The sequence below is a fragment of the Trachypithecus francoisi genome, unplaced genomic scaffold, assembly GCF_009764315.1.
Source record: "Trachypithecus francoisi isolate TF-2019V2 unplaced genomic scaffold, Tfra_2.0 Lachesis_group20, whole genome shotgun sequence".
NCBI lineage: Eukaryota > Metazoa > Chordata > Mammalia > Primates > Cercopithecidae > Trachypithecus > Trachypithecus francoisi.
Window position 1 is genome coordinate 64,165,661 of NW_022681466.1, and position 24,620 is coordinate 64,190,280.

The 24,620-nt window shown below is 56.2% G+C and overlaps 1 protein-coding gene and 2 non-coding genes across 5 annotated transcripts; all 3 read left to right on the forward strand.

Moving 5' to 3' along the window:
- Positions 1-443: 443 nt before the first annotated feature.
- On the forward strand, positions 444-16,474 carry PER1 (period circadian regulator 1). 3 transcript variants are annotated; one of them, XM_033184647.1, is made up of 23 exons: positions 444-638; positions 6,161-6,573; positions 6,688-6,786; positions 6,877-7,031; positions 7,126-7,247; positions 7,339-7,540; positions 7,692-7,743; positions 8,200-8,342; positions 8,726-8,804; positions 8,882-8,988; positions 9,158-9,311; positions 9,410-9,518; positions 9,607-9,738; positions 9,983-10,088; positions 10,220-10,391; positions 10,483-10,613; positions 10,839-11,018; positions 11,995-12,237; positions 13,118-13,728; positions 14,159-14,345; positions 14,535-14,724; positions 15,038-15,188; positions 15,588-16,474. In XM_033184647.1, exons 1-23 carry the CDS (start codon positions 447-449, stop codon positions 15,864-15,866), a joined length of 4,209 nt encoding a protein of 1,402 aa, XP_033040538.1. In that variant the 5' UTR covers positions 444-446; the 3' UTR covers positions 15,867-16,474. The 3 variants fall into 3 exon arrangements, with proteins under 3 accessions (XP_033040538.1, XP_033040540.1, XP_033040541.1); XM_033184650.1 differs by lacking the exon at positions 444-638 and adding an exon at positions 657-4,667; XM_033184649.1 differs by lacking the exon at positions 10,839-11,018.
- Positions 16,475-17,715: 1,241 nt separating this feature from the next.
- On the forward strand, positions 17,716-17,789 carry TRNAT-AGU. The gene has a single exon. It is a non-coding gene; the product is annotated as a tRNA-Thr (tRNA).
- Positions 17,790-18,233: 444 nt separating this feature from the next.
- Positions 18,234-18,315, forward strand: TRNAS-CGA. Its single transcript has one exon. It is a non-coding gene; the product is annotated as a tRNA-Ser (tRNA).
- The last annotated feature ends 6,305 nt before the right edge of the window (positions 18,316-24,620 follow it).

A 24,620-nucleotide genomic window follows, 5' to 3' on the forward strand; every position in this document is an offset into this window, starting at 1 on the left:
TCGGGGACCCAGGGCCGGAACCCCAGCGCCGGAGCCCCCCTTGTCATGCCCGGGTCTCTGTACAAAGTGCGCCTTATACTGTGCCACCGCTCACGTCTGCCCCTGCGTGCAGGTCACGCTCGCTGCGCCTGCGCAGATTTAGCAGCCGTGGTTAAGAGTGTCGTCAAGGAAAATCCCCAGCTTCTGGGTAAACAAGCTGCCGCGTGAGACCGCCGGCACGTGTACCCTACAGCTCCAAGACCTCTCAGCCTATGAGAAAGCTTGGAGAGCAGGCCTGGCACTGACGTCACCAATCTTGGCAGGTCGGGGGTTATTTCCTCAGCCAATAAAAACCTCAGAAGTGTGGAGGGCGTGGCTTCCGGTCAGGCTTCCAATCGCCGCGTTGGGGCGGCCCCTCTCGCACGTGTATCTCTCCCGCCCCCGTTGGCCTGCTGACCAATGAGAAGATGATGGCGGCCGGAGGCGCCAATGGCGGCTGTGCGGGGGCCGACGGCTGCACGCGGCACGGGGCATGGGTCGGCGCCCCTAAGCCAATAAGCGTGGGGGGCGTGGCAGCCCGGCCCGTGGGCGGGTTTGGAGAAGCCAGCGTAATGCTAGAAGTCCTAGAAGAAATTTGGAGTGTGCGTGCGCGCCGAGCGGTGAGTGCCCGGGGATGGGGGAGAGATGCGGGGCGGTCGATGTGGACTTTTGCGGGGTGGTGTGGTCGGTTGGGAAGGTGTTAAATAGTGTGTGTGGGATCATGCAAATACCTCATAGCTGCAGTGGGAGCTCTGATGGTTGTGGAGAGTAGGGACCACGAACTCAGGTCTAGAGGGACGGGGTGGGAGTTAGTGACATCAGATCCCTCGCCCCCTAGAGTCCCTGGACACTTGACTGCCCGGGGGGAAGGGCTCGGAAGCCTTCTGCGACCTGAGGGAGCTCCCTTTCAGGTCGGGACTGAAGGAGCCCCTGCTCCCAGGGAGGTAGCGGAACGGGACCCTTGAGAGCTAATGGAGGATGTTTCAGTGGCTGCTGTTTGGGTGGTCGTCTTAAACACTTGAAAGAGGCAGAGGTTCGGAGACGGGAGGGATGCCCTGGTAGGGCAAATCGGAGGGTACCAAAGGGTTGGCATGCTGATATGAGAAAGGATGGTGTGATAATTTGTGAGACCCAGAGCCAGTCACATTACGGCTCCGCGTGTCTTTCTCATGTTAAACGGAAGGGTTTAGGCCTCAGAGTCGTCCTTGAGAATAGACGTGGGGTAGCAACTATTGAGTTCTGAGAGGAGTGATAGGGTTGGGGTTTGTGCAGATTGGCTGTGCACGTCTTCCTGAGCCACTGGAGGTGGGGAGGCACCAACAGAGTGTTTTGATATCTGTCTGTACAAACAACCAGGCCAGGCGTCTGGTAAAGTTGGCCTGACATAAGGTAGAAAAGTGAGGAAGTGGGCTTCGTAGGAAATCATTGGGGCTGGTGCCTGCTAGGGTGATCTCAAGCACTTTGGGAGCCTGGGAAAATGGGCTATGATGTTAAGTGTGTGGGGAGTGCAAACAGTGTCTTGGGACCAGGCCTAAGGCAGAGAAAGGGGTTGGATGGAGTCTGTGTTCCTGGCACCAAACTTAGAATTGGCTGGATATTTGAGAGGCCAGGTTTGCCAGTGCTGGAATGCAGCTTACAGGTTGGTTAACACCTCACAGGTTCCTGAAGGGTAAGAAACCAGAATGACAAGCCATTATTAGAGTTCAGATTTTTGAATCCTGGGCTCCATTTGTTAAGAGCTTGAGACCATGTTATGAGGCACTGGACAAGTTTAGTAACTTCTGTGCCTTAGTTATCGCCCGGGGAATAGGGGTCATGAACCTATCTCACGGGGTTGTTCTGGGGATGAAAAATGTAAAGTGCTTATCATAATGCCTGGGTCATGGTGAGAGATTTATGTGCCTGCTGTGGCTGGGAACTAGTCTCACATTCTCAAGTTTTTCTGCAAGTTTTGATGGTGTCCCATTTCTCTCTTCCTGGCTCTTCTGGTCTTCAGGCAGCAGTCCAAATTCCCTCATTCCTCCCTTCTAGCCCTCTCCCAGGATCCAGGCCCCAGACTGGGCCACTTGCTCTGTCCCAGTTTGATTTTCTCATCCTAGGCCCCTTCTCCTCCCTGTCCCCCCCGCATCCGCCGCCCGCCCCGCTGCCATAATAACAGATTCAGGCTCTGAAGGAGGGCTTCTTTCTGGAAGGGAGAAAAAGGTGCGTATTCTCTCCCAGAGTCTGGGCCTCCAGCTTCTCCGCCCTGGGTCTTTGGTACCAGGCCAGCAGATGTGTACAGTTTGGGGGAGAGGAAAAGCCAGAGCTGCAGGAACAAGCTGAGGAGCGGGCAGATGGGAGTCCTGAAAAGAGAGCCAGGCGTGGTGGCGGGGAGGTGTGGGGAGGGGGCCCCCTTCCTCCTAATCCTCTCTCCAGGAATCCCTGGCTTTGGGACAGGACGGCTGTCGTTTGGTTGGGGGAGGCGCCCAGGCCGGGTGCATGTCCTGGGCCACCAGCCAAGAGAACATGATGTTCCCAAGTGCGCTGGCCGCCGCCCTCTCGGGCTGGCCGCCTCCCAAACCGCTGCCTCTCCAGTCTCTCCAGCCTCCCTGCCCCACATTCCCCGGCAGCCTCGCCCCGCCCCCTTCTTCCGCTTTGACGTCACCGCTGTCTCCCGCCCCCTCGCCTCCATTGACGGCAGCAGGGCCTGGTTACTGTGGGGACGGTGAAGCAGGACAACAAGAGCCTTGGGAGCAAGCGGGGGCTGCTGGAGGGCTGGAGCCTTTTGTGTATGCAAAAGACAGATAGGGAGATGGAGGCGGGAGAGCAAGGACTGCCTAGGTCAGGGGGGATCACAGCTAAATCCCCGAGGGGGGAGAAAAACTGTGTTTTCAGGGAAGAGGTGTCTGCAAATGAGACAAGGCCAAGGCCACAGTATGAGTTGGAGTGGGGAGGGTCATTTTCAGGGAGAGGAGACTGAGAATCCAGCCTCCTGAATCTTTTTTTTTTTTTTAGTAGAGAGAGGGTTTCTCCATGTTGGTCAGGCTGGTCTCGAACTCCCGAACTCAGGTGATCTGCCTGTCTCAGCCTCCCAAAGTGCTGGGATTACAGGCGTGAGCCACCACGCCCGGCCTCCAGGCTCGTGAATCTTTGTTTTCCTGTTTCGATTTTTGTGGGTTAATTTATAACACACTCTTGTCCCAGCTTTTCCACAGAGCCCTCCCCTTCACCCTCCCTTCATTGTCAGGAAAGTTTAGGCCACGTGACAGTGAGGGGAGTGCCCCCACAATGATTATGTCAGCAGCTGCTTGGAGGCCTGTTCATCTACTACCCACGTTTCCAGGGAGCCCTGCGAGGAACTACTCATCACTGTCCTGGATGGAGGGGGCTGTGTAATTGCAGTTCTCCTGGGCCCAGACTAACATTTTATTGCTTGCAAATCGTTCCCGTTCTCTTTCTAGGACTGCTCCCCTCTAAAAGAATTAGAATTCCCAGCCCCCTTTCTCCTGTTTACACTCTTTCTCCACCTCCCCAACCTATCCTTGTTTAAAAAAAAAAAAAAAAATCATGTTATCGTGTTTATCGATCACTTGCCATGTGTCAGGTCCTGGCCTGGGCTCTGGGGAATACAGTGAAGGAGACAGATGACGTTCCGGCTGGGCCCCTGGAGTTTGGCTTTCTCTTTTCCAAGCAGTAGAAATACGAAGCCCTTGCCACCCCACCTTTCTCTGTCTAGGGCCCCAGCTGGCCTCTTCTCTCTGCCATCCCCTTGGTCCCTCTGTAGTCCTGGCTTCCTGGCCCCCACTTTTGGGGCAACCCTAACTGTGGGTGGCTGCGTTCTCTGGAGGGAAGTACTAGACACCACGTAGGCTGCCCGGAGACCTTTTCTCTGAGTGGCCATAGAAGCACCTGCCATTGTTTCTCTTCACAGCCACTATTGGCTCTGGTCGCTCCTTCCATTGTCCGCATCTTTCCTCCACCCACTCACCCACCAATCACACGTGGGTCCTTAACTGTCCTCTCCCACGATTTGAAGTGTCAGAGGAAGTGCTTCAGTTAAAGGGCTTCATTATGTAGAACGAAGGTTGGGAAGGAACAAGGTTGGGACAGGAACCCAGGAGGGGCCCAGCCAGGTTTCTGTCTGTCCCTTCCTCTCAAGGACCACCCATCTCATCCAGCTTGGCCTAACTCCCAGCGCCATTCCTTTTCCCCACCACTGGAAGGGCGAAGATGCCAAGATGTTGTGTTCTGCAAGGCTAGTGCGTTCAGAAAGTAGGCAAGTCTTGAGCACCTACTCTGGCCCGGGTTTTTTCCCTAAAGAGGCGCAGCGTACCTCCCTCTCTCCTCCCTTCCATTATTCACTGTGCAAGCGTCCTGCGCCCATTGGCTGGGCGGTGTCTGAAGCTCTTCAGCCCAGCACCAGCACCCAGGTCCACGTGCGCCCGTGTGTGTGACACAGCCCTGACCTTAGTGGAGGCCACTAGCCAATCAGGCGCCGGGAAGAGATCCCCAGCCAATCGGGGGCGGGGCCTGCGGCTCCGTCGGCAAGAGGCCAATGAGGGGGCAGTGCCCGGCATTATGCAACCCGCCTCCCCGCCCGGTGGAGCTTCCACTCGGCTGCGGGCTGGAGCGGCGGCGGGCAGGCGGGCCGAGGACACTCCCGCGACCAGGTAGGCATCTCTGCGGCCATCATGGGGCCGATCTCCGTCCCTGAGCCGGACCGCTGCCACTTCCAATCTGATGGGCTACTTTTGGCCCAGCCAGTCAGAGGGCACACTGTTGTCCTTACCGCTACCCACCCTCTCCCCGCCCCCAGGGACCGAAGTGCTCCTCGAAATCTTGCACCGGGAGTCTGCACTCCTGACCCACTCACCTTACCTCCAGCTTGTCCCCACCTCCCTGTCCCATCTTGCCCAGCCCCACAGCCGACTCAGCGGGCATGCCCCGGTGTTCTTGCTTGTTACTCGAGGGGCCCCAGGTTTGCCCCGTTACCAGGACCCCATTAGGCTTTCGGCGCTCCCCGTGTCTCTGCTCTCCAGTCCCTGGCCCTGCGCCGCCTGTGATGTCAGCCCACTTCGGACTGGAACATCCCGTTCCCAGCACTAGTTCCTGCTGTTGGCCACAACCTTCCCTTTTCGCCTGGCGCTGAGAAAATGCTCAGTCGTGGGGGGGGTGTTTAGACGGGGAGTAGGGGAAGAACGATCTGTTGGCTGTTGTGCCTCTTCTGCCCAAGACTTGGGGTGGGGGTCTGGCCAGAAAAGTAGGGGACTGAGGAGAGAGGATCCTCGGGTCCTTGACGATGGCGGTTTGCCGGCTTCGGTCCTCGCGGTGGGGAAGCAGCGCAGGGGCTAAAGAAGGAAAGGCTGTGTTGTCTTGAGCAGAATGACTGGGATCCAGACGACAGTCAGGTTAAGGGGCTTTTGCGCCGAGGGCCGTGGCCGTCGTGTTTCGTCCTAGGGAAGCCAGGACAACCCTGGAATCCTAATAGGCCGTCCCACTTCGTGCGGCCACTGAGCCATCCTGGGACTGGTGATATGTAAGGGATGCGTGACCCCCGGCCGCACCCACCAGTGTGAGAGAGGGCCGTTCCCCCACTTCCGCCGGGAAATGGGGGAGGGGTCGCTCCTCCTGCCCTCCTGTGGTCCCTCCAGCAACCGCTGAGCTCAGCAGCTGACGTCTGTTTCCCTGGCGACCGTGGCGGCGGCGGAAGCGCGTGGTGGGGCCGCGCACGTCGGCGCGCATGTGCAGCGGGGGTGGCACCGCCCCCGGATAAAATTAGCCTGGAGGCCTAAATATAGGAGGCGACCAGCTCACCCCCTGCTCCGAGGCCTTAGAGGCCCAGGCAGAGTGGAGACCTAATGGGAACTTGGGAATGGGAAGTGTCCAGGTTTTTGCCGACAGCCGTAGTTATCGACTGCTCAGGCCAGGGTGGCAGGGGATGTGAAGGAAGGCTCCAGAGAACTTTCTCCCACTTGCAGCCCCCCAAGGGGGTTTCCCCTAAGGGGAAACATCCTGACTCCCCATTGGAAGCCCCAGGCCTGGGTCCCACTCCCATCAGTCCTGCATGAGGCCAGGCAGGGGAAAGTCTGAGTGAAGCCAGCAGGTGCTCTGGAGTTAACAAACCAGCTTTCTGCAAGCTCTACTTCCTGGTTTCCCTCTCCAGGTACTGGCCGTGATCGAACTTGTCAACCCGCAGAGACTTAATCTTCCACCTCAGTCCCTCAGCCAGGCCTCCAGGCCCCCCCGTGCATCCGTGGTGCCCTCTTCGCCTTCTCTGTTCTGTTCTCCCCATGGCCCAGACATGAGTGGCCCCCTAGAAGGGGCTGATGGGGGAGGGGACCCCAGGCCTGGGGAATCATTTTGTCCTGGGGGGGTCCCATCCCCTGGGCCTCCACAGCACCGGCCTTGCCCAGGCCCCAGCCTGGCCGATGACACCGATGCCAACAGCAATGGTTCAAGTGGCAATGAGTCCAATGGGCATGAATCCAGGGGTGCATCTCAGCGGAGCTCACACAGCTCCTCCTCAGGCAATGGCAAGGACTCAGCCCTGCTGGAGACCACTGAGAGCAGCAAGAGGTATGTAGTGATGTGTATGTTGGGTCTAGGAGTGGTCTTGTGAGCAGGCAGAGCTGGGTGACAGGCCTCACACTGCTGGCCCTACCTGTAACTGGGCCTGTTGCTGTCTCCTAGCACAAACTCTCAGAGCCCATCCCCACCTAGCAGTTCCATTGCCTACAGCCTCCTGAGTGCCAGCTCAGAGCAGGACAATCCGTCCACCAGTGGCTGCAGGTACGTCGAGTGAGGCTGGAGGAGAGGTCTGGGGGCCCAGGCCACATTCTGGGACTAATGTCTTTATCTCCTTCCCTGTGGGCCCCGCAGCAGTGAACAGTCAGCCCGGGCAAGGACCCAGAAGGAACTCATGACAGCACTTCGAGAGCTCAAGCTTCGACTGCCACCAGAGCGCCGGGGCAAGGGCCGCTCTGGGACCCTGGCCACGCTGCAGTACGCACTGGCCTGTGTCAAGCAGGTGCAGGGTAAGTGGTATGTCCCAAGAGGGAATGGCCAGGACCTGGGTTCCTGTGTTGAGGCAGCCTCCTTACTGAATGCCTCACTGCCTCCACCCTGCAGCCAACCAGGAATACTACCAGCAGTGGAGCCTGGAGGAGGGTGAGCCTTGCTCCATGGACATGTCCACCTATACCCTGGAGGAGCTGGAGCACATCACGTCTGAGTACACGCTTCGTAACCAGGTCAGCGGCCGCCTGACCTCTCCATCCAGATGCACCCCTACCCCTTCTCCCGCGGCTCTTGAATCTGCTCTTGCTCTCCCCTTCCTGCCAGGATACCTTCTCAGTGGCTGTCTCCTTCCTGACGGGCCGAATCGTCTACATTTCGGAGCAGGCAGCTGTCCTGCTGCGTTGCAAGCGGGACGTGTTCCGGGGTACCCGCTTCTCCGAGCTCCTGGCTCCCCAGGATGTGGGAGTCTTCTATGGTTCCACTGCTCCATCTCGCCTGCCCACCTGGGGCACAGGGGCCTCAGCAGGTAAGGTGCCCAAGCACTGTGAGGAGGCATGAGCAGTCCCAGGAAGTTCCTGCTGTGAGGGGCCAGGGGACCCAGATTTTCCCTTAGTGGGTTCTTCGCAGCCTAGGGAAGGGGCGGGAGGCTGTGCTCACTCCTCTCCTGTCTGTCTCAGGTTCAGGCCTCAGGGACTTTACCCAGGAGAAGTCTGTCTTCTGTCGTATCAGGTAGGTGAGGGGAGGTGGAGAAGATCTCTGCTTCCTTTTTTGTTTGTTTGTTGTTTTTTGAAAGGGAGTCTCACTCTGTCGCCAGGCTAGAGTGCAGTGGCATGATCTCGGCTCACGGCAACCTCCGCCTCCCAGGTTCAAGCGATTCTCCTGCCTCAGCCTCCCAAGTAGCTAGGATTACAGGCGCCGCCACACCTGGCTAATTTTTGTATTTTTAGTGGAGACGGGGTTTCACCATGTTGGCCAGGCTGGTCTTGAACTCCTGACCTCAGGTGATCCGCCTGCCTTGGCCTCTCAAAGTGCTGGGATTAAAGGCGCGAGCCACTGTGCCCGGCCTACCTCTGCCTCTTTCTGCTCCCTCCTCAGGGTCTTTGCTGTTGTGTGCTGTGATCTTGTGGTTGGAAGAATAGGTGGCTCTCTGTTGAAAGTCCCTAATGCTCCTCTCTCCTTTGCTAGAGGAGGTCCTGACCGGGATCCAGGGCCTCGGTACCAGCCATTCCGCCTAACCCCGTATGTGACCAAGATCCGGGTCTCAGATGGGGCCCCTGCGCAGCCGTGCTGCCTGCTGATTGCAGAGCGCATCCACTCGGGTTACGAAGGTGAGCAGGTCTGGGCCCTGGCCTGGTGGGGGCTGGGAGGAAGGACATTTCCTCATGGTCAGGCATGAATTTGGGAGGCTTAGCCAGACCCTTTGAATTTTGGAACCAGAAAAGCTTTTGTAAAGATGAGGATTTGAGCTCCTTGTAGAGGTAGAGTTGAAGAAGATCGCTGAGCTAGAGGAGGGCAGAGAAGAATGCCTTGCTTGCTCTCAGTCGTGTTACTGGTACAGGGCATAGGATTGGCCCAGACCATCTTTGGGCCCATAGTGCCCAGGGCAGAGCTGTGTGGCAGATCGTCAGCCAGCCTGGGCCCAGGCAGAGTGGAGGGCTGAGGAGTTGGGCATTCTGGACGAAACCCAGTGACCACACTTTCTGTGCCTCAGCTCCCCGGATACCCCCTGACAAGAGGATTTTCACTACACGGCACACACCCAGCTGCCTTTTCCAGGATGTGGATGAAAGGTGAGGATAGGACCTAGAGGAGAGGAGGGCAGCTAGGGCTGAGGCCACAGCCACTCTGATGTCTCCTTCCCATTCAGGGCTGCCCCCCTGCTGGGCTACCTGCCCCAGGACCTCCTGGGGGCCCCAGTGCTCCTGTTCCTGCACCCTGAGGACCGACCCCTCATGCTGGCTATCCACAAGAAGAGTAAGTTCCTCTTGCCCTGCTCACCCTTCCCACTGTCCCGGGCTTTTGAATGGCTGCCCTTCTGGTTGGGTCTCTGGGTGCCTTGGTCTCCTGGATCTCCAGTGCCGTGGCCTCCCCCTTACTCAGCTCTCCCTCCCTTTGACCCCTCCTCCTTTCCCACTTCTATCAGTCCTGCAGTTATCGGGCCAGCCCTTTGACCACTCCCCTATCCGCTTCTGTGCCCGCAACGGGGAGTATGTCACCATGGACACCAGTTGGGCTGGCTTTGTGCATCCCTGGAGCCGCAAGGTAGCCTTCGTGTTGGGCCGCCACAAAGTACGCACGTAAGTGGGCCATGTCCCCGAGCTGGCGTTGGGGATAGGGCAGTGTGGTGGGGGACAGGACTGGGCCAGGGCGGGCCTCACTCTTCCCCACCTTACAGGGCTCCGCTGAATGAGGATGTGTTCACTCCCCCGGCCCCCAGCCCAGCTCCGACCCTGGACACTGATATCCAGGAGCTGTCAGAGCAGATCCACCGCCTCCTGCTACAGGTGAGAGTAGTGGAGAGGAAGCGTGGGCGGTGACGAAGGGGGTGGGAAGTGGGATCAAGCCATCTAACTTGCCCTCTCCCTGCTGCAGCCCGTGCACAGCCCCAGCCCCACAGGACTCTGTGGAGTCGGCCCCGTGACATCCCCAGGCCCTCTCCACAGCCCTGGCTCCTCCAGTGATAGCAACGGGGGTGATGCAGAGGGGCCTGGGCCTCCTGCGCCAGTGAGTGACCTGCTCCCACCTCACTCTCTAATCGCCCTTTCCCCTCTCCTCCTCGGAACCAGCACTGCCAGTCCCAGAGTCTTGCCCGATCCCCCTTTGCCCTCTCCTTCCTGCCATTTCTTTCTTACCCTGCTCTCATCAAGGCGTCTGTGCCTCCCCCCGGTACCTTGTTGTTTGATTGTGCCCTTGGCCCCTGACACTGGCCACAGCCCCTGCTTCTGCTCACTGTGGTGCTGTCCTGCAGGTGACTTTCCAGCAGATCTGTAAGGATGTGCATCTGGTGAAGCACCAGGGCCAGCAGCTTTTTATTGAGTCTCGGGCCCGGCCTCAGCCCCGGCCTCGCCTCCCTGGTGAGTTGGTGACAATGTATGGGTGAGGAGACAGACCTGGGGGGTCCCCTGACCTTCACCCCCAACCCATTTGCTGTTTTTTTCCATGTGAGCTTGAGAAGACTGTTTTCCTCTTTCTCTCTTTGCCCCAGCTACAGGCACATGCAAGGCCAGGGCCCTTCCCTGCCAATCCCCAGACCCAGAGCTGGAGACGGGTTCTGCTCCCATCCCGGCCCCACTAGCCTTGGCCCCTGAGGAGGCCGAGAGGAAAGAAGCCTCCAGCTGCTCCTACCAACAGATCAATTGCCTGGACAGCATCCTCAGGTAAGGCCTGCCAGGCATCTTCTTCACCTTGGGCTCCACCCCTGCCCACCCCAAGCCCTGCTTTGATGCCCTCTGCTGTGTCCATCACCAGGTACCTGGAGAGCTGCAACCTCCCCAGCACCACTAAGCGTAAATGTGCCTCCTCCTCCTCTTATACCACCTCCTCAGCCTCTGACGATGACAAGCAGAGGACAGGTCCAGTCCCTGTGGGGACCAAGAAAGGTACAGACGCAGTGCACCCTGCTCCCCCTGCCCCGTCCTGGCCTGGTGGCTCTGTGTCTTTTCCCTTCTGCTTCTGGGCCCTCTTGCTGTGCCCTGCCCTCCTCCTCAGTCTCCTGGTCTCCAGACTGTTCCCTACCACCATCCCCTTCCCCTTTTCCCTGGGATCCTCTCTCCTGACTTCCCAGTGGGGGTGGGGATGGTAACTGGCACCATCTCTCTGCACAGATCCGCCGTCAGCAGTGCTGTCTGGGGAGGGGGCCACCCCACGGAAGGAGCCAGTGGTGGGAGGCACCCTGAGCCCGCTCGCCCTGGCCAATAAGGCGGAGAGCGTGGTGTCCGTCACCAGTCAGTGTAGCTTCAGCTCCACCATCGTCCATGTGGGAGACAAGAAGCCCCCGGAGTCGGGTATGGGCGTGGAGCTGGGGGGCAGTGCTTGGGCTCCACCAGTCTCCCAGCTAGAGCTCCCTCCTGCCTTTCCCCTCCCTTCCAGCCCCTGATGGAGAGAAGGAGGCCTCCCTTGACGTGGGGCTTGGGGCTGCCGCTTCTTGCTCTCCCTTCCCTGCCAGGCTTCTCGGCTTTGCCCTTCCCCTGTTCTGCTTCACGTATTGTTACTGTCAGTTGAAACACAAAGTCTGGGGTAGGGGGTTTGCCCTGAGGTGCTGACCACAGAGGGTCTGAAGGTGAGGAAAATTAAAGCTCCCTGAAGGGTCTTTGGATATGGACCTTGAAAATGTGTGAGGGGCTGGGCATGGTGGCTCAGGCCTGTAATCCCAGCACTTTGGGAGGCTGAGGTAGGAGGATCACCTGAGATCAGGAGCTCGAAATCAGCCTGGGGGTCATGGTGAAACTCTGTCTCTACTAAAAATGCAAAAATTAGCCAGGTGTGGTGGCACACGCCTATAGTTCCAGCTACTTGGGAGGCTGAGGCAGGAGAATCGCTTGAACCCAGGAGCTGGTGGTTGCAGTGAGCCGCGATTGCATCCCTGCACTCCAGCCTGGGAGAAAGAGCGAGACTCTGTCTCAAAAAAAAAAAAAAAAAGAAAAGAAAAGAAACAGAATGTGTGAGGGAAAGCCAAGGAGTGGGCTTCTCTTCCAACGAGAGTGGTGAGGGGGTCGTCCCAGTAGAGTTCCTGGAGGGGAGTGGCCACTGGAGGGACCTGAGTAGCTATCGTCTCTTCTTCTGGGCCAGCTTTGCATGGAGAGGAGGACCCAGGGCCAGCCCTTGGCAGAGAGGTGACCAAGAAATGTACATGGGGACCAGGCTCGGCTGTGGGGCAGAGCCACCAGGGGCTGGCTAGGCTATGGGACAGGGAGGGTGTGGTATGGATTTGTTGACCCCTGAGGTGATTCTGATGACCTTTCTGTATCTCACCTTCCTCAGACATCATCATGATGGAGGACCTGCCTGGCCTAGCCCCTGGCCCAGCCCCCAGCCCAGCCCCCAGCCCCACAGTAGCCCCTGACCCAGCCCCAGATGCCTACCGTCCAGTGGGGCTGACCAAGGCCGTGCTGTCCCTGCACACACAGAAGGAAGAGCAAGCCTTCCTCAGCCGCTTCCGAGACTTGGGCAGGCTGCGTGGACTCGACAGCTCTTCCACGGCGCCCTCAGCCCTTGGCGAGCGAGGTAGCCACCTGGGGCCTGCCGGAGCCTGCCCTTTGCCCAGTCTAGGACTGGACTGTCGGGGGGTGGATCTTAAGGGAGGTGTTTCTGCTCCAGGGACCCAGGAGCTGGTGGTTTCCACCACCAGGCCCTGCCTAGGGACAGGCCCCTCGCTAGCTTCTCCCCACTAGGCCGGGGTTCCGGGCTGCAGCCAGAGGAGGGCAGCCTGGGGGGATGGCACTGGGACGGGCAGGCAGAAGTGCTGTGCTCCAGGTAGGCGACTTCAGGCCTAGCCTGGGGGCAGGGACAGGAAGTATGCCCACTTAGGAGTCAGTTGTCACTGATGAAGAGACATGCATAGACTCTGGGCTAACTCTGGGTGGGGTCTGGGCTTCAAGGGCAGGTGGAAGGCAGCCCCTCCAGGTGCCTGAGGGAGACCCCCTGCAGGCAGACGCAGGACTCAGGACTGGGCTTTCCAGCCCCCCTCTTCGCTCCATCGCAAGCTAGGCAGAACACGGCCTGGATGGGCAGGAGGAACGCCTATGCTGGCAGCGCCCGCAGGAGTTTGGCGGATGGACCAGAGCCACCTGTCCACATGTCCATGGACGCACCCTGCCTCCTCCATCTGCCAGCGTGCCTCCATCTTCCGCACACCCTCAGCTCGACCCCTCTTGTAACCTCTCCCTGGCCTTGTTCCTTTCTCAATAAATCCCCTTGTCCCTGGTTCCTGTGATTCTTCCCTGAAGGTGCCCCACTTCCTGAGCCTCCCATTCTGTGTGGGTTGAGAAGCTCTCTCTGGAGCCTTGGCCTGCCCTCTCCCTGGTCAGAGTTGTCATGGCATTGTGCGTAGCAGGGGCACTAACCCCAGGTTGAGGCCCTCGCTAACCCTAGTCTTTTCCCACAGGCTACCACCACGGCCCCACACCTCCAAGCCGCCGACACCACTGCCGATCCAAAGCCAAGCGCTCACGCCACCACCAGAACCCTCGGGCTGAAGCGCCCTGCTATGTCTCCCACCCCTCACCTGTGCCACCCTCCACCCCCTGGCCTGCCCCACCAGCCACTACCCCCTTCCCAGCAGTTGTCCAGCCCTACCCTCTCCCAGTGTTCTCCCCTCGAGGAGGCCCCCAGCCTCTTCCCCCTGCTCCCACATCTGTGCCCCCGGCTGCTTTCCCCACCCCTCTGGTGACCCCAATGGTGGCCTTGGTGCTCCCTAACTATCTGTTCCCAACCCCATCCAGCTATCCTTATGGGGCACCCCAGACCCCTGCTGAAGGGCCTCCCACTCCTGCCTCGCACTCCCCTTCTCCATCCTTGCCCGCCCTCCCCTCAAGCCCTCCTTGCCGCCCGGACTCTCCACTGTTCAACTCAAGATGCAGCTCTCCACTCCAGCTCAATCTGCTGCAGCTCGAGGAGCTCCCCCGTGCTGAGGGGGCTGCTGGTGCAGGGGGCCCTGGGAGCAGTGCTGGGCCCCCACCTCCCAGTAAGGAGGCTGCTGAGCCAGAGGCCAGACTGGTGAGCACTGATGCCTGCATCCGCCTGCCAGCCCCCACCCCAGCCCCGCCCCTCTGCTACCCTATGCTGCCTGCTGCCTCTGCCAGGCCAGTGTGTCAGCCTCCAGGAGGTGGAGGGAGACCCCAGCTGAATTTCTGAATGAGGCAGAAATTGGCTAACTCCTCATTGAAGGGACAGTCCTGTCTGTCTGACAGGTGGTGAGGACATCTCAGGAACTTCTGAGGGAGTATCTGCCACTTGGAAAGGGTCTGGCCTCACATCCCCACTCTTCGCCAGCTTGCTTCTCTCTCAGCCTGGCCTGGCTGTCACGAAGTGGGGAGCAGAGACCACTGGGGTTGGATGTGCCTCTCCCCACAACCAGTGAGAGCAGTTGAAGGGAGGCGTAGGTGCTGACCCCTTCATCCCTCTTTGCCCCACTCCCCTCTTCCAGGTGGAGGTCACTGAGTCCTCCAATCAGGATGCACTTTCTGGCTCCAGCGACCTGCTGGAACTGCTGCTGCAAGAGGACTCGCGCTCCGGCACAGGCTCTGCAGCCTCGGGCTCCTTGGGCTCTGGCTTGGGCTCTGGGTCTGGTTCAGGCTCCCATGAGGGGGGCAGCACCTCAGCCAGCATCACTCGTGAGTGCCCCGCCTCCAACACCTCCCAGGGTAGGGCAGTGACTGGGGAGCCGGAAGCCCAGGCCCCATCTTGGTGGAGCTTCCTAAGGCCACTGGGATGGACATATGGCCTTTGAGGGAGGCCTTGTGAGGCCCCCAGAGTGGGCATGCAGCCAACCTGACTCCATTGGTCTGACCCCCACTTCTCAGGCAGTAGCCAGAGCAGCCACACAAGCAAATACTTTGGCAGCATCGACTCTTCCGAGGCTGAGGCTGGGGCTGCTCGGGGCGGGGCTGAGCCGGGGGACCAGGTGATCAAGTACGTGCTCCAGGATCCCATTTGGCTGCTCATGGCCAATGCTGACCAGCGCGTCATGATGACTTACCAGGTACCCTCCAGGTGAGGCATTTCAGAGGCATTCTTGGCCTTCCTTTCAGAGGTAGTAGGGGGGCAGTTTTCTTTTCTGGGACTAGCTCTGTCCTGGATAGGATAGATGGTTCCTATCCTTCTCCCTGCCCCTTGGATCTCTGTTACTAGTTCCTCCCAGGAGGAGAGCAGGTTTCCTGGTCTTGGGAGCCTTGACCTCCCATAGCGCTGATTTGGGGGAGGAGCATGAGGTGGGGAGTTGTGGTAGAGGAAGGATGCCAGCTTCACAGGTCCCGGTCCGGGTCCTGGATCCCAGCCTCTGCCTTCTGAACCCCTTCTCGGGCAGGGACATGACCTCTGTGCTGAAGGAGGATCGGGAGCGGCTCCGAGCCATGCAGAAGCAGCAGCCTCGGTTTTCTGAGGACCAGCGGCGGGAACTGGGCGCTGTGCACTCCTGGGTCCGGAAGGGCCAACTGCCTCGGGCTCTTGATGTGATGGTGAGAGAAGCCTGGGACAGGGGTAGAAAAAAAGAATTGAGCTTGTCAAGTTCAAGGGATCGAGGCCAAGAGCTGATCTCAATATCCTTGGATCACTAATTCTGAAGACTGTTGATTCCACTGAATTTGCTGTGGATTATTATTAAGCCGCATGAGTCTTTGCAGAACTTTTCTCAGCCTATCCTATGCTAATGTGCATTATGACTCTCCTGTAACGGCATCTGGGTAGAGGGCACAAGGCATCTTCCAACCTTGTTGGACCACAGGTGCATGTATGTGGACTGGTGCTTCTCGGGAGTACATTTCGGGAAGCACAGTGGGCTGGGGGTGGGAAGCTGGGCTGACAGGTTAGCAGTGAGGACCCTCTCTGACTCCCTCATGTCCATTTCTCTTACCAAGGCCTGTGTGGACTGTGGGAGCAGCACCCAAGATCCTGGTCACCCTGATGACCCACTCTTCTCAGAGCTGGGCGGACTGGGGCTGGAGCCCATGGAAGAGGGTGGAGGCGAGCAGGGCAGCAGCGGTGGCGGCAGTGGTGAGGGTGAGGGCTGCGAGGAGGCCCGGGCCCAAGGTGGGGCCAAGGCCTCAAGCTCTCAGGACTTGGCCATGGAGGAGGAGAAAGAAGGCAGGAGCTCAGCCAGTCCAGCCTTACCTACAGCAGGAAACGGCATGAGCTAGACTCCATTCTGGGACCATCTCCGGGAGTCCACAAGATGCTTTCTTCTTCTATGTCCCAATTCTCAGAACTCAGATGTGGCTGGACCAACCAGTGGGAAACTGCCCCAGCTTCTCCCACCATAGGGGGCCGGACCCCCATCACCAGCCCAGGATCCAGGGGCTGCCTCTGGCCTCGTAGGGAGCAGAGAGCAGAACTCCGCAGCCCAGCCCAGCCCAGCCCAGAGGAGTGTCACCTCCCACCTTTGGAGAGGAATCTTTCCCTCCCCTGGACAGAGTTGCTGACAGGCTGCTGAAGTGGCCTCTCCATATCCCAGCTGAGCCTGAATCCGACTCCTGAGGGTTGGGGCTGCACTTAATTTATCGGGGGAGACAGCTGTCTCTCTCACCTCCTCCCCACATGGGAGGAGAGCCTGAGGCCCAAGCAGGACCTGGGGGATCCAGCCCCTAGCTGCTCGGGGGTGGGGGAGGTTGGTGGACCATGGGGTCCCTGGTGCTGCCCCTCAGGTGGGACCCAGGTGTTCTCAGCTGTACCCTCTGCCGATGGCATTTGTGTTTTTGATATGTGTGTCTGTTACTACTTTTTTAATACAAAAAGATAAAAACGGCCAGGACTTTGTGGAATGAAGTTTGGGGTTGGGGTGAGGGGAGCGCGTGGAGGAGAGGCTCAGCCCTGCTTCCGGGAAGGTTGTAGTGAGGGTGCACAGGGCCATCCCCTGAAGCCCCCATCCTCTCCCCGCATCCTGTCCAGGTGAGGGCCCTGCTGAGCCTACTACATCCACGCCCAGCTCTGACTCTGCTGTCCCCTCTAGCATGGCCTCAGCTGGGTTTACCCTGGGAAGGAGAGATGAGAGGCACGTGTGGTCAAGGGCTTGGGTGAGCTCCAGCCCACGTCACAAGTGGCCGAGGCAGAGGAAGCCCGCTTAACCCCGTCGTGCCTTGAGGTATTCGAGGGTGTTTGTCTTCCTTGGCTTCCTTTTTTAAATAAAACAAGACGGAATTTCACTCTGTCACCCAGCTGGAGTGCAATGACGCCATCTCGGCTCACTGCAACCTGCGCCTCCTGGGTTCAAGCGATTCTCCTGCCTCAGCCTCCCAAGTAGCTGGGATTATAGTGTCCACCACCACGCCCGGCTAATTTTGTATTTTTAGTAGAGAGGGGGTTTCACCATTGTTCAGTCTGGTCGCAAACTCCTGACCTCAGGTGATCTGCCCGCCTCGGCCTCGCAAAGTGCTGGGGTTACAGGCGTGAGCCACCGTGCCCGGCCTTCCTTGGCTGCTTGGTCACCGCACAGAGAGGGCCCCTCAGCAGGTCAGTCTAGGTAGCTAAGGGACACATGGAGTCATGTGCTCACTCATGGCCCCAAAGGTTTGGAAGAATGGAGGAGCAAAGCATGAACTCTTCTGGCAGAACCTGAAAAGGAAGAGGTAGCTTAGGAAGGGATGAGTCGCTGAAGAACCGCTACAGACACTTATTTACTGATTTTTTTTTTTTTTTTTGAGACGGAGTCTCGCTCTGTCGCCCAGGCTGGAGTACAGTGGCCGGATCTCAGCTCACTGCAAGCTCCGCCTCCCGGGTTCACGCCATTCTCCTGCCTCAGCCTCCCAAGTAGCTGGGACTACAGGCGCCCGCCACCTCGCCCGGCTAGTTTTTTGTATTTTTTAGTAGAGACGGGGTTTCACCGTGTTAGCCAGGATGGTCTCGATCTCCTGACCTCGTGATCCGCCCGTCTCGGCCTCCCAAAGTGCTGGGATTACAAGCTTGAGCCACCGCGCCCGGCCTATTTACTGATTATCACTTACTGTCACCCGCTAACAGTTGATTTATCTTAAGGCGCACTTACTCTGCCCCGGCGCTGTGGCTTAGCTGGTTAAAGCGCCTGTCTAGTAAACAGGAGATCCTGGGTTCGAATCCCAGCGGTGCCTGAGGTGGTGGGGGGTGACATATTATTGCTGCTAAGTGCACTTCTCCACTTTCAAAGTGCCTTTCTGTGTGGTTCCTCTTACAAGTCAATCCGTTTTTGGGCCTCCGTTCCCCTGCGCTTTTAGTGTGTATTGGAAGCTACAGATTCTCACTTCGCTTTCATGAAGTAGCACGAAGTAGGCATCTCGGGGACTGTCCTCAAGGGTATGGAAGACAGGGCTCGGATTTGGGCCCGTTTTGTTTCCATCCTATGCTCGGGTAGGAGAGGGAGAATGGGAAAGCTGCCACTCCAACGGGGCAGCTGACGGCTGCTGGAGAGAAGGCATGGTCTGCGCCACCGAGCCGAGGCGCACGAACGCTGGCGTCTCGAGGCGCAGGGGTGGAGCCGGCTGGAGGCGGGCGTGTTGATAGGCAGCTATAGTTGCGCAGGGCCGAACCCGCACGCGGCTGTGATGGCCGAGTGGTTAAGGCGTTGGACTCGAAATCCAATGGGGTCTCCCCGCGCAGGTTCGAATCCTGCTCACAGCGTCAGTACTTTTGGTAATAGGTATCTCGGTCCCTGGAGAAGGAAAAAGCAGTTTGTTTTCTAGTTCTTTCCTTGGAGGCTCTCCCGCGTTATTCTGAGAATCTCAGGGACTCGGCCGTCAGGGTCCAGCCCGCGAGCGCCCTCTTGCGAATCTCATACTCCTGTCGACCTGCAAAAACCTTTTTACTGCCGATTTCACTTCCTAACGCCACCACGCTCAGGTGGCTCCTTAGGGCTACTCAGCAATCGTTACTTCCCCCCAATTCATTCACTCTCCTACTCTCCTATGCCACTGCTTAATTCCTACCCTTACCTCAAACTGCGAATCCCTTCTTCATCCTCCCTCAGCTTCTATTTCCTGATTCACTGAGAAAATAAAGCATTCCGGAGTTTCCCATCAACATTCACATCGCACCTACCTACCTACCTACCTACCTACCTACCTACCTATTTGAGTCGGTGACCACCTACTCTTCTTTTCCCTTATTATTGTAGATGAATGCTTCCACCTAAAGCCAACCCCTACTTTTACTAGATTTCCCATCCCCCCGGCCCACTCAAGCAAGGACACTGCTCTTTTTCCTTTACCATCAAATTTTCCCTCTCAGCTGGGCGCAGTGGCTCACGCATGTAATCTCAGCACTTTGGGAGGCTTGACGAGTGGATCACTTGAGGTCAGGACTCCGAGACCAGTGAAACCCCATCTCTACTAAAAATACAAAATTAGCAGGGCGTGGTGGCTGGCGCACGCCTGTATTCCCACCTACTCGGGAGACTGAGGCAGGAGAAGCACTTGAATCCGGGAGGCGAAGGTTGCAGTGAGCCGAGATCACGCCATTGCACTCCAGCCTGGGTAACAATAGCAAAACTCCATCTCAAAAAAAAAAAAAAAAAAAAAAAAAAAAAAAAAAAAATCCCTCTGTCCTTGATTTTTCTCATTAGCCTACAAACACTAATTTATCCCAGTTTAGAAGCAAGCCAACAAAAGCTATCTTGACCCCACACGCCCATCCAGCTACCACTCAATTTCTCTACTCCCTTCTACAGCAGCAAACAGAACAAGTTATCCAATTCCATCTTCCCACTCTCCTTTGGACGCTTTCTAATCATGTGTTCCCCGCCCCCATCAAAGTTGCCGTTGTTAAGGTTGCCGAACGACCATCACATTGCTAAATCTAGTGACCATTACTTAGCTGCAGTTGATGCCGATGCTTACTCTTCCGTTAGAAACACTCTTCGTAGGCCGGGCGCGGTGGCTCAAGCCTGTAATCCCAGCACTTTGGGAGGCCAAGACGGGCGGATCACGAGGTCAGGAGATCAAGACCATCCTGGCTAACACGGTGAAACCCCGTCTCTACTAAAAAATACAAAAAACTAGCCGGGCGAGGTGGCGGGCGCCTGTAGTCCCAGCTACTTGGGAGGCTGAGCCAGGAGAATGGCGTGAACCCGGGAGGCGGAGCTTGCAGTGAGCTGAGATCTGGCCACTGCACTCCAGCCCGGGTGACAGAGCGAGACTCCGTCTCAAAACAAACAAAAACAAAAAACACTCTTTGCTTGCCTTCTAGGACGCTGCGCCCTTCTGATATTCCTTCTACTTCATCAGCAGCTTATTCTCAGACTTCTTTGCTGGTTCCTCACTTTCTGGATCTCTAAATGTTGAACTGTTCCCAACGCTCAATTTTCCAACCTCTTCTCTATCTGTATCCACTACCTTGGTCATTTCCAGTTTCGTGGCTTTACATATCAGGTAATAGATTCATACATCCTAGATTTTCATCTCCAGCTCCAGAACTCTTCCCTGAATTACAGATGCTTATATATTATTGCCCACATACCATCTACACTTGGAAACCTAATACAGATCACAAACTTAAAATGTGCAAACCAAGGCCTGGTGCGGTGGCTCCTACCTGTAATCCCAGCACTTTGGGAGGCCGAGGCGGGCGGATCACCTGAGGTCGGAAGTTCAGACTAGCCTGACCAACAGGGAGAAACCCGTCTCTACTAAAAATAGAAACGTAGCCGGGCGTCGTGGCAAATGCGTGTAATCCCAGCTACTGGGTAGGCTGAGGCAGGAGAATCACTTGAACCTGGCAGAGGTTGCGGTGAGCCGAGATCGGGCCATTGCGCTCCAGCCTGGGCAAAAAGGGTGAAACTCCGTCTCAAAACAAAAAACAAAAAACAACCCTCCCCCCGCAAAAAAACAAAAGTGCAAATCAAACTCCTAGGCTTCTTCCCCAAACCTTCTTCACCCGTGGCGCTTTCATCTCAGTAAATGGAAATTCCATTCCTTCAGTTGTTTAGACTAAAAACCTTAGCATTATCCCTGATTGTTCTCTTTCTCTCCCACTGTACATCGAATGAGCAATTTCTATTTAAAATATGTTAGGGCCAGGTGTGATGACTCACGCCTGAAATCCCAGCACTTTGGATGACCAAGGCAGGAGGATCCCTTGAGTCCAGGAGTTCAGGACTAGCCTGAGCAACATAACAAGACCCCAGTCTCTGTGGGGGGAGGGGGGGAATTAGCTGAGCATGCTTGTTGTCCTAGCTACTTGGGAGGCTGAGGAGGGAGGATCACTTGAGCCCAGGAGGCTGAGGTTGCAGTGAGCAGTGATTACACCACTGAACTCTAGTCTGGGTGATAGAATGAGAGCCTGTCTCAAACAAAAAAGAAAAAAAGTCTAACATTTGACTATTTGCCATGACCTTCACCATTACACCATGGTCCAGGCCACCCTCATCTCTCACCTAGATTATTGCAATACCCCTCTAAGTTATTTCCTGGATAGTTCCATGAGAGTCTACTTTTTTTTGAGGCAGGGTCTTGCTCTGCCTCCCAGACTGGAGTGCAGTGGCATGATCTGGGCTCACTGCAGCCTCCTGAGTTCAAGCGATTCTCGTGCCTCAGCCTCCCAAGTAGCTGGGACTATAGACGTGCACCACCATGCCCAGCTAAATTTTGTATTTTTAGTAGAGATGGGGGTTTCACCATGTTGCCCAGGCTGGTCTCGAACTCCTGACCTCAAGTGATGTGCCCCCCCCCCCATCCGCCTCCCAAAGTGCTGTGATTATAGGTGTGAGCCACCACTCCTGGTCTCTACTCTTTTCTTTTTTTTTTTTTTTTGAGAGACAGAGTCTTGCTCTGTGGCCCAGGCTGGAGTGCGGTGGCCGCCATCTTGGCTCACTGCAACTTCCGCCTCCCGGGTTCAAGCAATTCTCCTGCCTCAGCCTCCCAAGTAGCTGGGACTACAGGCATGCACCACCACACCTGGCTAATTTTTGTGTTTTTAGTAGAGACGGGGTTTCACCATGTTGGCCAGGATGCTCTCAATCTCTTGGCCTCCTGATCCTCCCACCTTGGTCTCCCAAAGTGCTGGGATTACAGGCGTGAGCCACCGTGCTCGGCCGGAATCAGCCTCTTCTCTAAGGAGTCCTGGTTCATTTTAGCAAAGAATGGCATTTAGTAACCAAGATCTGGGCATTTAATGTGGGATATCATTGTTTCTAGGCTCACTCAGTGGACAGAGTTAGGAGATATGTACGTGTATACGTTGTGTATGTGTATATATATTTATTTCTATATCTGTACACATAAAAACCATGAATTCGTATTGATACCTCCATTAGAAGACTTCAAAGAGAATTCATATACACACATATATATGATTATAATGGGGATTGCCGGACGCAATGGCTCACGCCTGTAATCCCAGCACTTTGGGAGGCTGAGGTGGTCAGATCACCTGAGGTCCAGAGTTCCATACCAGCCCGGCCAACATGGTGAAACTCTGTCTCTACTAAAAACACAAAAATTAGCGGGGAGTGGTGGCGAACGCCTGTAATCCCAGCTACTCAAGAGGCTGAGGCAGGAGAATCGCTTGAACCCGGGAGGTAGAGGTTGCAGTGAGCCGAGATCCCAGCATTGCACTCCATCCTGGGCAACAAGAGTGAGATTATAAAGGGGCTAAAAAAGTTCCTTATCGCCGGGCGTGGTGGCTCACGCCTGTAATTCCAGCACTTTGGGAGGCCGAGGCTGGTGGATCATGAGATCAGGAGATTGAGACCAGCCTGACCAACATGGTGAAATCCCATCTCTACTAAAAATACAAAAATTAGCCGGGTGTGGTGGCACGGGCCTGTAATCCCAGCTACTTGGGAGCCTGAGGCAAGATAATCGCTTGAACCCGGGAGGCAGAGGTAGCAGTGAGCCGGGACCGCCCCACTGCACTCCAGCCTGGACAACGGAGTGACACCCCGACTCAAAAAGAAAAAAAAAAAAAAAGAAGAAAGAAAGAAAACTTCGTATCACCTAAAGATCGCATAGTTATCATAATATTGTAGTGCCATGCGTTACCTTTTTTTTTTTTTTTTTTGAGGCGGAGTCTCGCTCTGTCGCCCGGACTGGAGTGCAGTGGCCAGATCTCAGCTCACTGCAAGCTCCGCCTTCCGGGTTTACGCCATTCTCCTGGCTCAGCCTCCCGAGTAGCTGGGACTACAGGCGCCCGCCACCTCGCCTGGCTAGTTTTTGTATTTTTAGTAGAGACGGGGTTTCACCGTGTTAGCCAGGATGGTCTCGATCTCCTGACCTCGTGATCCGCCCGTCTCGGCCTCCCAAAGTGCTGGGATTACAGGCTTGAGCCACCGCGCCGGCCGCGTTACCTTTGAGGTACACAAATACTTACCCCTTGTGTACAGTTGCCTGCAGTATTCAGTACAGTACCATGCTGTAGCTGTACAGGTAGCTTAGGAGCACAATAAGCTGTACAGTGTAGCCTAGGTGTGTAGAAGGCTCTACCATGTAGGTTTGCATCACTACACTCTGTGATATTTGAATAATGAAATTGCTTAGCAACGCATTTCTTTGAATATATCCACACGTTAAGCAATGCATGACTGTACCTAAGACAAAGATCTAGGAGTTAACCTCTTCATGTTTTCTCTCCTCACCACCACCTCAAGGCATTGCCTAGAAGACTGCTCCAGCCCCCAAATGAGCCCTCTGCCTTCATTCTCCAAATAGCAACAAAAGCGATCTTTTAATTTTATCTATCTATCTATCTATCTATCTCTATCTAGAGTCTCGCCCAGGCTGGAGAGCAGTGGTGCAATCTTGGCTCACTGCAACCTCCCCTCTCAGATGCGCACCATCACCCCTGGCTAATTTTTTTTTTCTTTTTTCTTTATTATTATTTTTTTCATCAAGACAGAGTCTGGGTTTGTCGCTCAGGCTGGAGTGCAGTGGTGCGATTACGGCTCACTGCAACCTCCGCCTCCGGGGTTCAAGCAATTCTCCTGCCTCAGCCTCCGGAGTAGCTGGGATTACAGGCACACATCATCACTCCCGGCTAATTTTTGTATTTTTAGTAGAGACGGAGTTTTGCCACGTTGGCCAGGCTGGTCTCGAACTCCTGGGCTCAAGCGATCCTCCCACCTCAGCCTCCCAAAGCTGGGATTACAGGTGTGAGCCACAGCGTCCGGTCCAAAGTGATCTTTTTATTATTATTATTATTTTGAGACGGAGTCTCGCTCTGTTACCCAGGCTGGAGTGCAGTGGCGCGATCTCGGCTTATTGCAAACTCCGCCTCCCAGGTTCAAGCGATTCTCCTGCCTCAGTCTCCCCAGTAGCTGGGATTACAGGCATGTGCCACCACGCCCGGCTAATTTTTGTATTTTTAGTGGACACAGGGTTTCGCCATGATGGCAGCCTGGTCTCGAACTCCTGAAATCAGGTGATCCAACCTGCCTCGGCGTACCAAAGTGCGCGGATTACAGGCATCAGCCACCGCGCCCGGTCCCAAAGTGATCTTTAAAAACATAAGTCAGAGAATATAACTTTCCTAATGAAAATCCTCCAATTGCCCTTTGACTAAAATCCAAAACCCTTCAACACTCTCCAAGATCCTGTGGGATGGACTACGCCTGACACTCCAGTCTGATCTCTGCCACTCTGCAAATTCTCCATCCCGGGTTCGCTGGACCTCTTTCTCCAGCTCCCACCAGCAAATAGCTCTCCTGCCTCAGAGCCTGTACTTGGCAGTTCATTTTGCCTGGACTCAAGGCTGCTGACTACGCTGGCATCAAATGTCACCTCTTCATAGAGGCTGTCTCTGATCACCCAGAGTAAAGTAGTCCTTCACTTTCAAGTCATCGCCATGACCCTTTTGTTTTGTTTTTGTTTGTTTTGTTGTTGTTGTTTTCTTCCCACAGCCTCATAACCATCTGAAGCTATCTTATGTTATTTTTTGCTTTCGCAGTTATTGTCTGTCTTTCCCACTGTAACATAAGCTTCAGGAAGGCCCAGACC